At 39.5% G+C, this 12684-nt stretch overlaps 4 protein-coding genes across 8 annotated transcripts in view; all 4 read left to right on the plus strand.

The window, feature by feature from the left end:
• The window catches only part of LOC109479129 (protein-cysteine N-palmitoyltransferase HHAT-like), a 7343-nt gene extending 6856 nt beyond the window's left edge, over positions 1-487 (plus strand). The window contains exon 11 of the mRNA XM_019780998.1: positions 471-487. Within this exon, the coding sequence (XP_019636557.1) occupies positions 471-487 (17 nt within the window). The remainder of the gene's footprint in view (positions 1-470) is intronic.
• A 2567-nt stretch (positions 488-3054) lies between these two features.
• On the plus strand, positions 3055-5245 carry LOC109479275. The gene is made up of 3 exons (XM_019781230.1): positions 3055-3630; positions 4035-4188; positions 4536-5245. Exons 1-3 carry the CDS (start codon positions 3291-3293, stop codon positions 4621-4623), a joined length of 582 nt encoding a protein of 193 aa, XP_019636789.1. The 5' UTR covers positions 3055-3290; the 3' UTR covers positions 4624-5245.
• An 867-nt stretch (positions 5246-6112) lies between these two features.
• On the plus strand, positions 6113-7871 carry LOC109479139. The gene is made up of 3 exons (XM_019781007.1): positions 6113-6509; positions 7074-7224; positions 7766-7871. The coding sequence occupies exons 1-3, from the start codon at positions 6176-6178 to the stop codon at positions 7818-7820; spliced, it is 540 nt and encodes a 179-aa protein (XP_019636566.1). The 5' UTR covers positions 6113-6175; the 3' UTR covers positions 7821-7871.
• Positions 7872-9504: 1633 nt separating this feature from the next.
• The window catches only part of LOC109479261 (protein-arginine deiminase type-2-like), a 31890-nt gene continuing 28710 nt past the window's right edge, over positions 9505-12684 (plus strand). For 2 of the 5 annotated variants that reach the window (XM_019781206.1, XM_019781207.1), the window contains exons 1-2: positions 9507-9783; positions 11542-11734. In XM_019781206.1, the coding sequence (XP_019636765.1) occupies positions 9614-9783; positions 11542-11734 (363 nt within the window). In that variant the 5' untranslated portion in view covers positions 9507-9613. Of the gene's footprint in view, positions 9784-11541; positions 11735-12684 lie in introns of all 5 variants that reach the window. The other 3 variants (XM_019781210.1, XM_019781205.1, XM_019781209.1) reach the window with 3 other exon arrangements.

The following is a 12684-nucleotide window of genomic DNA, read 5'->3' on the forward strand; positions in this document are numbered from 1 at the left end:
CAATTGTGACGCTGAAGAAGAGTGATGGATGTCACTCGAAACGTCCGGAAATAAATCCGTTAACTGATCCAGTAGTAGAGTTTGAATTTTCTTACGAGTATCGTTTACCTGGATGTCTAACCTTCATCAACGTAACTTAAAGAGTAGTAATGGTCAAATAATGTGTCCGTTCTAGGGCGAGCTTCACCGCCTCTGGCGGGACCACGTCGGCATTCGGCCGAGATACGCTGGGAGGGGGCACCAGCAACCAGGCCGTTGACCTCTGACAATAATGATACGCTACCTACCTGTTTTCATCAAACAACAATGAATGTAGTTTCGGAGAATCGTGATCGGGCATATTTTAAAAGGAATGTATGGCACGTGGACCAGATGTGAGAAATGTAAGTTACCCAAATCGCGGTTTGGGTGTCTTCACATAAACACGGCCTTAGACTGACACACCTGCACATGTCACATTTATTCCCCAGCCCTATCTGTCAAATAACTCATGGCGAAAAACATGACAAAATTATTCATGATTCTAAAAACACATTTCATTGATGAAAACAATTTTGTTTCTTACACAGAAGAAGTACAGGCTGTCCGTTGCATCAGAGCGTCGACTGTCGGCGCTCTTCCATGGCTGTCTCCAGGCCCCGGCTTTCATCAGTACGCTCGTCTTGCTAGGGGGCGTCAGCGTGGGGAGGGTCTACCTGTTCAAGACATATGTCATCGGTAAGATAAGTATTACTCCTCCCTCCCAAAAACTAAGATGTAGCTTTTTATCTCATTTATTTAGTACGTAACTTTATTTTCGCCGGAAAACGTGACAATTGAAAAAAGTCGTGATAACTTTTTTTTCTAATAGTTATCCCCTTTTTTCCATAAAAGAATTCCATTCAAACATTATATGGAGAAAAAATGAGATAACATGTCCTTATCTCATATACATTTTTGTTAAAAAAATGAAACTAGTATTCAAAAACTACTTATCATAACTTTTTTCGTTATCACGTTTTTCGAGTAGAATAAAAATACGTAAGGCCATGTTGATTTGAGTATATGGATGACATTCTCTGGGAACCCCAAAACTGATGCGCGCGTGCGAATAAAAAAAAGTTTTGCAAAAAAAAAAGTTGCTTTCACGATGAAATCTACGTGGTCATGAAGGTTGAACAAATGGCACAGAATATGTTATGGCGAATAATCTACTCTTCGAATTCATTTCTTTACATTTTTGTCTTTTTTCCTTTGATTTTGGCATTCTACGACATTGGTATCGTTTCTAAATGTTTTCCTTGCAACTTATGGTATATTTTTGCTCATTTAGCAACTGTTTTGCACGATTTACAGTATGGTTGAAAACTTTTTTTTTTTGGAAATGGCCGAAAATTCATGCGCGCGCGGATGTCATCCATATAATCAAATCAACATGGCCTAATAAATAAATAAATAAATGTGATCAATAATCAAGTCTAGAAATTGTATCTAACCATCGTTTGTCTCACTTGGCTTCTCTTGATCTTTCATCCATTATCCACCAAATTTAGATAATCTTTCGGGAGAGTAATTTTGCTGTTGACTGTATTGTACATCAATGAGGGAATAGCGTCCCAGTTTTCGACATTTAAACAGAAGAGAAAAATTCGTATTCCTTATGGAACTACGCAGACAATGAATCTCGATGTCCAACTACTCAAGAATCAAGAAGTTAAACCTGTAAATAAGTAAGATATCACTGATTTTCCGCGTTATCACCATGGCATGAGCTTAAACGTACAATAAAGGTCTTTATTTTACTTATCCATTCATACAAAGACAAACAATGATCAGGGCAGAGCATTTGGTAAAGTACAGCGATCCAATTGAAATATTCTAAGATAACCTTTAAAACCTACTTTTGATTATACGACCATATATTGATTAAATGGAATATAAAATACTGCTTGGCACACAAAATATTAGTGACTTAGTACACTTATTCTAACCAGAACAACATTTCCTTTTTATTTTCAAACTGCAGGTTTCCCTTTGATCACATTGATCACCATCTTCTTCATGTACTGTCGAGTGCAAAGCATCATGGAACTAGAGGGATGGGAAAATGGCGATTCTAAAAAGAACGCCGAGCAAGAAAAACGCAAGAATGAATAGAAGATTGTGAAAGCTGACTTTGAAATAAGCTCACATTCTTTGAAATCTACATGTTATATATTGTTTTGGAAAACAACATGAAACAGCGTTTATCGGAATGCCACAAAATAATATCAATTGTATTCTAATATGTCTAATGTTTAATGCGTTATTGACTTTTGAAATTGATGTGGAAATTACGAGTACAGGTTGTCTGCAAGTCTGTCCCAATGGACTATGGCACTGTCAGCATCTATGTTGTAAATTGTGTATTGTTTTTCAAAAGAAAAGACACGCCCTTGAATATAAAACAGCAATTTACAAATCTAGATCTATGATAAATTGACCTGCGAAAACTCATTATTGCAAGCCATTGTTTCTTCAGGAAAAGCTGAAATTTGGCCTGCATATCACAAAGATAACAAAGAAGATGAGAATAACATGCTTTACATAAAACGTTTGATGTCTTCTTCAGGTCAACATTTTGTTTCTCTTAGCTTTATGTTTCATGTTCCTGTATCATGTAGCCTTGTCCTAGGGTCTTTCTGTGTTAAAACATGTGTCATTATATTAACCAGGTTAAACTGTTTAAGCAACGAGGGTTTACAGTAAACTTTGAATTTACGTCTTATCTTGTTTCACTGTCTTGTCAATCAAAGACGCCAAAGCTTTGCGGCTGTTTACATCGGAACAATTTCTATTCAAAAACTCATAGAAATTCAAGATATTAGCAATGTTCACCCGTAATTTAAGTTGCAATGCATTTTACCCGCTGTACTTTTCATGTAATGAAGTTCCTCTTATTATAAAAAAGCTAATTAAGACAGTCACTGGACTGATGCCGTCGGTTTATGTTAATTCTCCTTAATATATTCTGGCCTAATGCAGGTCCCCTAAGGATAACAGACTAGAAACCGGTTCTGCTGGCATACATATTCAGATCAGCTGATCACCTGAAAAAATAGTGTCACAGTTTTCAAAATCTATACAGTTGCTTAATATGTAACAATTTCCTCGTGTACGGTCTATGTGGGAATAAGGGAGGAACTTCAAATGGGCTTTTAGGGTAACAGGAAAGCACGTTCTTATGTATGACGTCGTTGCACGTCGTATAAAACTTCTGTTCCAAAAAGAAGGATTTTACCAAACTGAGAGCAGGCTAGGGGATCATTAACATGGCCGCTGACGCTGTGACGGAGGAAATGGTGAGAAACATCATCAAACAAGAACAGTTCAGCATCAAAGCAAAACAAGATGAGCTCGAGGATCGCACGGAAGTGTTAGCACACCAACAGGAGCTACTGAAAAAGGAGAACAACTCGTTGAAGGGCGAAGTTAGTCAGATGATGCTTGTCCTACAACAAGAAGCCAGGCGGTGGGAGAATCTCATAGTTGTGGGGACAGGGAGAGGGTCGACTCGTTTGAAAAGAGCATACCGCACGACTAAGAAGAGGCACAACCCATTCAATGTTCCCATGGCATCCAACCTACACCCTGATCTACCAAACGAAACAGGTAAAAGTCTCATTTGTACTGTATGTAGGTAATAGTTTAGTTTTTAATTATTAGTTTTGGTGCGGCATACATATAATATGTATGCCTACGGCCATGTCTTGGGCACGTACAATAAAATTAGGTTACAAGAAAATACCCGTACTTTTTTGTGTTTACTGTTAGATTGTAGATTTTCTTTTGCTCAAAAGGGAACCTTTAAAGCGTTTAGATGCACAATTTCAATTATACACGTCACGTTGGAAGTTAGATTGTGTACACTGTCCGAATGCGCACCGTGGTAAATTTACATAAGGTTGTTGTTGTGCCTTATTTTGGTACTGGGTAGTTTAATAACATGTCAAATACTATCAGATGGTTAAGAAATCTATCATAGCTACTTCAACGCCTCCATTTTATATTTCTAGACGAGGAAAACCAAAACTCCGGGGATTCGGCTGTCACTACAGCTGAAGGCAGTGGAGACAATCTGTACTCATGGTGGGCCAGAAATGTCTGTGTGCCTCTCAAGACGAAGCTTGGAAAGGCGGTAGACTCCTTTTTTCAGTATTTCCACGTGCGGTGAGTACCAGAGAGCTTTAAAAGTGTTATGTTTTACTATAAGCCATGGGAAGGGGAGGAAGGTTCTGTATAAAACGCAAATTTAGGAGCAGGAGCAGGTCGCAGCAAATACGGCTGGTGTTCGGCCAGGTCGGCTACTATTCGGCTGCACCGGCCGAATGCTTTCGGGCAAATTGGACTCAAATTTCATTTTACATATACATGTTCCCGAACGTTTGACGAACGTGGTCGGCTGGTGTACATGTTCGGGGGAGGCCATGAATGCGTGACAGGGCCATGGACCACGATAGCTAGACGCACTCGAATTCGAAGAAAACACTTTAAACCTGGTGTTATTCCTTTTTCAGGTACCAAATGCGTCCTAAAAATCGCAAGCGCCGGAGGAACTTTGAGAGGACCAAACGGGCATCCTCTGAAAGAAATTCAACTGGTTAACGGGTCCACGTTAGTATAATAGCTCAGTTATGCATACGATGTGTTTTAACATATGACACAGAAGAAAATTGAGCTAAGGACTGAAGACTATATCACGACTGCAGACTTGGAACATATTGCGTTTCGATATCAAATCTTTGTGCATTAGACGTATAGCATGTTCAGAATAACATATTCAACATTTTCTAATTGTTATTTAATTGTAGCTAATATGTACTATGATATGTACTATTATGTACGCGAGAAAATACCATAATGTACTGATTACCGCAACTATCGTCGATTTTTTGTCTTGGAATCTCTTAGGCTTTGGAAAAATACTTGTGTCTGGTTTCTCAAAGACCCAAGCAAACATATGCCGACCCTAGCCTGGATTTGTTCGGCTGCTGGTAAAAAGAATAGGATTTGTGTCTGGGGGTTTCATGTGTTCGGCATATGCAAGATGCTAGATAATAATCAACATGATTTTATAGAAATTATAAATGCACAAGAAATGCATACAAATTCTGTTAAAATGGGATACTAGTAACGCATTTCCCTATCTTTCTTTCTTATTGTAGCCTAGGTCACTAAAGCTGTAGTATTAGCGTCCATTTGACACATTAAAACAATTTCTTCTGTATTTAATACGTGTTTGAGTATTACATCTTGTATTCATTTTAATTTATTTTCATTTTTCCTTCTTCTAAAAGATGAATTGCTTGAAAAGATGCATTAAAAAGTATCAAAAGACGCGTAAAGCACCGGGACAGACCTGTATCCTACATCTGCTTGGAGATTATATTTTCTGCACCATGACATTATTACAATACTATCATCAAACCAACAACGGGGGTGGAGAAAAATTGGCCCCGGAGGTTTAGCCACTGTGGACTTCTTTTCCTTCATAGTGGACTCAATCCCCTGGCTAACCCCCTTTCGAAAGGACCCGGTAAAGGCTACTATTACTTTAAAGCCATCCAATGCAATTTCGGGATGGCAAAACTGTCAATTTTCTAGTCATTCTTTTAATGTAGTAAGTTGAATCAATCCTGTCTTATGGCATACTGAAATCTGTGAGGCAAAAAATGCTAAGAAATGTCAATATCAGACAGATGTCCTCATTCAGAATATGTTTTGCTTTGTCACCCTGAAATTGCTAGCCTCCTTCGCAGTCTTGTTGGGCGTCGGCGATATTTTTTTCTATGAGCGACGTGAGTAATATGCCGCCGCGAGGGACGATTTGCTGCCGAGGGATTTTTTGCCGCGGAGAGAAGGATTCGCGCTTGGCTCGGCAGCAAATCGTCCCTCGCGGCGGCATATTACTCGCGTCGCTCATAGAAAAAAATAACGCCGACGCCCAACAAGACTGCGAAGGAGGCTATGAAATTGCATGGAATAGCTTTAAGGGCCAGGGCCGGGAGTGTTAATCTTGTACACCCTGGGGGCAACAAGATACACAACAAAACCTCATTCCTCAGGAGTGGGTGAACTGGTATTTCTGGTCACAGCAATGATAAAAACATCCCCGTGAATAGCCTAATGTGTAAGGCTGTTTTTTTTTTCATGAATCATGAGCAAGTTACTAGGGTCTCTCAACGAAAAACGGAGATTGAAACATGCCATAAGTCTAGAGCAACAGATCGCGAAAGAGAAGCAAGACTCCTTCTGGGACCTTACGGACATTCTAACACGAGAACAAGAGCTGAAGAATGAGGTTTTGAACAGTAAGCTGAAACGACAGACCTTCGCTCTCAAAGAAGAGTCCAGACGACTAGAACACCTGATGATTGTTGGACACAGACTTGAACAGGAGAAAGACGACGATCTTGACTCACAGACGACTACAAACAGCACAACAGTTACTCAGAACGGAAGACACAAGCTCACAGTGTCAAATCTATCAGGTGATCACACTATAATTATTCAAATTATGTTGACGGCCTTCTTCGCTGCTACAAACACGAATAATTTAGTCACGTTTTTGTACGTTTCAGTTGGAGTAATATATGAGTAAAAAGCGAAAAAAAAACTAACAGGTTGTGTTATAAAAGACTTGGTAAGGAAAACTTGAGAACAATAATTGAGACTGACTCCTTTTCATTTAATGACAGACAGCTGACAAAAAAATGCATCTTCAAATGTTTCCTCCAAGAAAAGACAAGATACCAGAGACAATATTTTAAACACAGCACTCTGATGAGACCTACAACTAATATTTTTTTGATATTCTCTAATGATTGTAATGATGTTTATACAGATAATTTTTAGTTTAATCGCTCAGAAAGTGTTGAAGAAGTACAATACAATGATCGATAATTCTGAATATGGTATTGAATATTGAGTTACAGATACTATCAGCAGTATTTCAATCCTCAACGGTTCTTTATATACTAGTTGGTACGGTTGAATAGTTGAATACACGTGTTGTTTATATGTATACTTGTTTCTTTTATTCGTTTATCAAATAGTCTACTGGCAGGACCAAGATGGGGAATCCGGCGGGATTTCACCCGGTCCAGTCCGGAGGGTTTATCACTGGTTCCAGCGGTTTGTTTATGTTCCTGTCAGGGAAAAACTTGACCAGCTCAAGACTTCGTTTCTAGAGATTATAAACAACAGGTAATGTACATGTTGAGGGAAACACATTTCGTGTAACGTCGGCAATATATCCATTTGAGGTTTTTTTTCTGTCTGAGCTTTTGTTTGTTTGATATCTTATCTTATCTAATATAACCTACTGTGAAGCAATAATTACTCAACTTTGATTGAAACGATACAAGCATTGAATTCAACGGCTGACTGCTGTTTACTTCAGAGATAGGGCAAAGGTCAAATTAAAACAAAATGGCTGACAGAAATGTACTAATTATGTTTACCGAAAGAAACCATTGTTTTTGCTCAGTTTCTGCCTCTTCTTCTCCAAACACTGACCTCTGACCTGGCCAATGAACTGTTTTGTTGAAGTCTGTCACCATGGTAACTGGTGTTCAGTTACATAATGTTGCGATTTCATAGTAGGAGGGATTTAGACTCCTGTCACCATAAATGTGAATTTGTTTGAGTAAGAATTCACATAGTAGACCATATGCGAAGGTAAACATTATTCATTTGCTTTGCAAATGTTACTTTTCTCATAGTTGGTCTGTTTTTGCCTCCACAGGAGCACAGTCAAGCGGTCCACAACAGCAATAACCCGTGAACTCAAGACGAGATAACAGAACTGAATTCTACATCTGCAAAAATGAACGCGCGCGTGTGTGTGTGTGTGTGTGTGTGTGTGTGTGTGTGTGTGTGTGTGTGTGTGTGTGTGTGTGTTGTGTGTGTCTGTGTGCTTGAGTGTGTGTGTGTGTGTGTGTGTGTGTGTGTGTTTGTGTGTGATTTTCACAGGTGTACATGTAAAACTACTTGTACTAAGTAGGTCACCGAATACAAGACTTTTAGTACAACCGTGTACACAGTGATCATAATAGTTTGCACATTACATCCGATGGTAGTTGTTAACAAATGAGGTGTAAAGTTACACAGATATAGGGCTGTAAGGTGTAGCTTCAATGATCTTCAAAAAACAATCATTTGCACATTAGTTAGTTGAGTTACTAGTACATATTGTAATATCCGTGTATTCAAACGAGCTTGACCTTGACTTTTTTTGTTTATACGATAAAACTAGTCAAGGTGTGAAACTTGGCCAAATTTTATTCCACAAATCCAAACGGTTGCTGAGATTTCGGCAACTTTGCACTTTGGCACCTGTCGTAGGCCTAGGTCCCGTACAAGGCCCTAATGACGGGCCATTTAATGGTCTTCTTATCAGGTCAAATTTACTATTTCAGTCGACTTTTTCTGGCTAGCGGGTACCATTGTTGTATCCTCTCACGTTCTGAGTGATTTGTAGTTAGTGTAAGTCGTTTTTACGGCAGAAAAAGGGGGGGTACGCGTTCTCGGGCCAGTGGAGAACTCCCATAGTAAAGCATAGGGGACGGTCCTAGTGGCCGTTGCCATTGCAACGGAGGTCTGACGTTGAAATAAACTGGTGTATTTTACTAGAACCGACGTCAGTACCAGATATACTAAGCAAATTTCACCGAATTCGACACGGTTGATTAATTCCCGTGGGGTTCAACTACAAAAACGCCCCCTCCCCGGTGAACCAGACTTCAAATTAAGTTTAAGTAAGATGTTTTCGTGCAGTGCTTTACACTTTACATTGTAGCTTGGCTTCGCTGACGAATAAAATAATTACCGACGACCTAATACAGGCCAGTATACCGTAAAAAAATTAAGATTTTTCAAATAAAGGGTTTTATTTATTACTTGTCTTTTGTGAAAGACGACCTAATGCTATCAGATGAATGAGTCTTCCTTATTGTCTTACAGAAGAACTTTACAGAAGAACTTTATTGCACGACAATTGGCAATGTATGGCAAACTACATAAAGAGAGTAACAAACAATAAAATAAATGTTTGATAAGACCTAATGTCGAATAAAACCTAACATATCTTAATTATTCAAAAAGTAAGGGCTAGCACAAGTCTTTGATAAAGTGTTACAATCGAGTGGACTAATCACAAGTTTCAGTATTTTTTCTTATAACAAAGCATTCCTTTATATATCCACCTATTTTTGCGTTGTAGGAACCATTACATGTAAAGATATATCCAAATCTGTCTACAACATCAAGACTCTTGAAATCTGTTGTACTTGATTCGAGAAATGTAAATAGCTTGTTACGTATACGTATTACATCATATTTGGTACATTTACATGTGAAATAAAAAGTCCCGGTTCTAAGTCCTTGAACCCTGCATTTCCCATGCTAATGAATCGGTTTACTGTTTGGATGGGTCATCACAACTATGTGACCCGGTCGGCACGGGTGCCCAGGATAGCCATGTTTATTTACCGTCAAGCTCAGACAACACACTCAAAACCACGCCATACCAGAAGGACGACTAGCGCCCCCTACCAACAAACACGATAAGTGCAGAGTATTCAAACATAACGCCATGGGGAAGTGCCTCGGTAAGCTGTTCAGGGATGGGGCGTCCCGGGAACCGAAGCCTCCACCGGCTAAACCTAAACCCCCAGTCAAGGCGAGAACCATCCGATTAACGCCTGGGACGTCTCGGAGTGAAGTGATCGTCGTGGGACAGTATCTCGCCGTGGATCTTAGCAAGTAAGTAACGAGAGTCAAGGTGAAAGTGGGCGGGGTTGGTCGCCATGTCTTCCGTCTGTTTTGGACATATGTCACCGGAATCGTTCCCATGCCATTTTACGCTGATTAGGTACCAAAAAGAATATATACACAAAATCACCACATTCCACACGCTGTCAAGACGCAACTTCTTTAAACTGCTATTTTTCTTCTTGTTTTGAAAACCTTGTTTGCTGCTTGCATAGCTGAACTGACCCGACACAGGTTCCAAGGATACGCTTGGCTGCCCATTGGCGAAAGAGGCTTAGAACTCACTGTCATAAGTAACTCTACACCTCATTTCAAATAGAGATAAAGCAAGGCGTGTACGTGTGTTGTGTACATAGAGAGAGAGATTGGCATACTTCATGCGTACATGTGCACATCGGATTCACCCAAGCGTTGGTTGTCTGCAGGACAATAGCTCACCTTTATAATTATTCCCAGGACGCCACCTGTGTTGAAAACACCTGCCTTGCAGCAACAATAGGCAGCATTAGGGGCTTCTCGTCTATTCTGTTCAGAGATAGGAAGAACACATATGCTGTGTGCGTCTTTTATGTTTGGTACACAATCTAAGACATAAAGTTTTCAGTTGGAATGTGCTTTAGGTACTGACACAGAATTGTGAAAAGCAACCAAACGGAAAGGAATTGGAGGCGTCTTTTCTTTTTAGGAAGGACTCGGCGACCCACGCTAATTACACATATGACGCGTCGGGTCAGGGTAATTATGGGAACAGGTAGTCTGACAAATTGATAGGTAGTCTGATGGACAATCCTTAGTGTCAGCGGAGTATAGCATAAGATTGTATTATATATCAGGACCCAAATATATTAATGGATGCCTAGCTAAGAAAAACGATATTTTTTTTCAAACAGTGTGTAGTATAACCGGTTTCTTTCGTTAGGGGTGGCGGCCATCACCTAGGTTTCTGTTATTTTTACTGCTACACCCTCAGAGTTTGGCACCCCACTAGCACTATTGTACGTTAGTGTTCTTTTTATTTTGCTTTTCCGAACCCACAGTATGTAAAGGACGGTTGGTGGTGACTGGTAATGTCCATTCAGATCGTTTAATGGTGCAATACTATCTACAAAATGGCAAGGCAATATCAAATCATGGAGGTAGAAAAACACAATGATCAGGCTGTATCCAATACGCCACCCTTTTTATATACCTAATAAATAAAGAAAAAGACAAAAACGCCTGAAATTTAAACACGTTAAAATTTGCCTAAGCGTAGCCGTCTGCTTGGAGAGTACGCTTCTGCTACTCTCCAAGCAGAGGTTTGTCGTTACCTTTCCATATATGCCTGTTTTTGTCGCTACCCCGACAAAAAAAACACAAACCCCTGCTTGGATCCGGAGAGTATGTACACTACAAATCTCCCGGTTTAACTGGCTGAGTGGTTCTTTTGTTGTGTCTAAGTTCTGTGGGTGGACTGGCTACAGCAAGCCTAAACCACAAGGCTCGTCTATTGAGAGTTGATTTAAACGGCGTTTAGAATAATAAACATTCTTTTAAATGTTAATAATGAAATGTCGATACTTTCATATCAAATAAGCCCTTCAGAAATTGAAATATCAGTTTGTTATCGCCTCTCAATAGTGACACCTACCGGAAAGACTGATGCTCTGCAAGATTGTAGTGTTTGAGTGATAGGTATTTCCTGTTTTTCACATTTCGCATACGATTGAAAGATGATGGTAAATTTTTGCTCTCATTCCCATGTTTCAGCATAGCAAACGATGATGCAGTGTCATACGAAATCACGCCATACCCAAAAGATGATGTCATAGTCAGGATGAAGGATGAGCGCCCTCGTGCGACAGGAAACGTCGCTGCAGGCGGGATGGACAACGCTCTTGCCAAGAAGATGGTTGTGTACGTGTACACACGGAGTCACAGCGTCGAAAAGGACGACAAACTGGTATGTTTCTTTATTGAGGTTTATTGAGGAAAAACTCTCCTTTATCTGCCCACCCAAGGGTGGCAGCTATTATTCCAGGAGAGGGTATACATAAGACATAACAATACATCACATACAATTACATATACATTTACATTACATTGGAATTTAAAAGAGAACAAATGTGTAACATCGTATGTGCTTTAAATATTCATGTCCCTCGTGTGCTTTAGTAGGCCTTGTTTGAACTTCTCATGTGATGACACTGTTTGCAGCCCATGTGGTAGAGAGTTCCATGCTGCAGTAGTTCTGTATGTGAAGGCTTTTTTAGTGCTGTTTGTTTTTGGTTTGTCTAGTTTGAAGGTGTTCCGAGTAGCATATCTTTTAGCTATCAAACTTTGAATTCAGTCTGTTACATTCTGTCATCTAACAAAGGGTTTGTTAGATGTTGTCTTTTTATGTTTTTATGATTCAACATGGCATATCTCAATTTGCATCAAAATGATTTCGTTTAATTATCACCACTGATGATCAAGCGAAATTATCAATTAACTATGTATAGATATATCTTAAATCTAAGAAGCAAGGAAGCACTCACGGTACGAAAATTCACCAATTTCACACTTCCCATAATGCCTAGTAAAAGTCACGGATATGACGTAAGACCACCCCCTCCCCCTTCCTCGATGTAATATTTCCAACAAGTTCTATCCACAAACTGGTCAACTATTGTTTTGAATTATTTCTCTAGTATAAAGCTCATGCCATAATTGCATTTTTGTTGGAATTAGAGAAAATGACGTACCTTCTATCGTTCTATATATATACGTAATGCGACCGTGCGAGTAGGAGAGTCTTCAGTAGAAGGTAGAACGATAGAAGGTACGTCATTTTCTCTAATTCCAACAAAAATGTAATCATGGCATGCGCTTTATACTGGAGAAATGATTTAAAACAATAGTTGACCAGTT

This window comes from Branchiostoma belcheri, unplaced genomic scaffold, assembly GCF_001625305.1.
Source record: "Branchiostoma belcheri isolate BF01 breed outbred unplaced genomic scaffold, Haploidv18h27 scaffold47, whole genome shotgun sequence".
Lineage (NCBI taxonomy): Eukaryota > Metazoa > Chordata > Leptocardii > Amphioxiformes > Branchiostomatidae > Branchiostoma > Branchiostoma belcheri.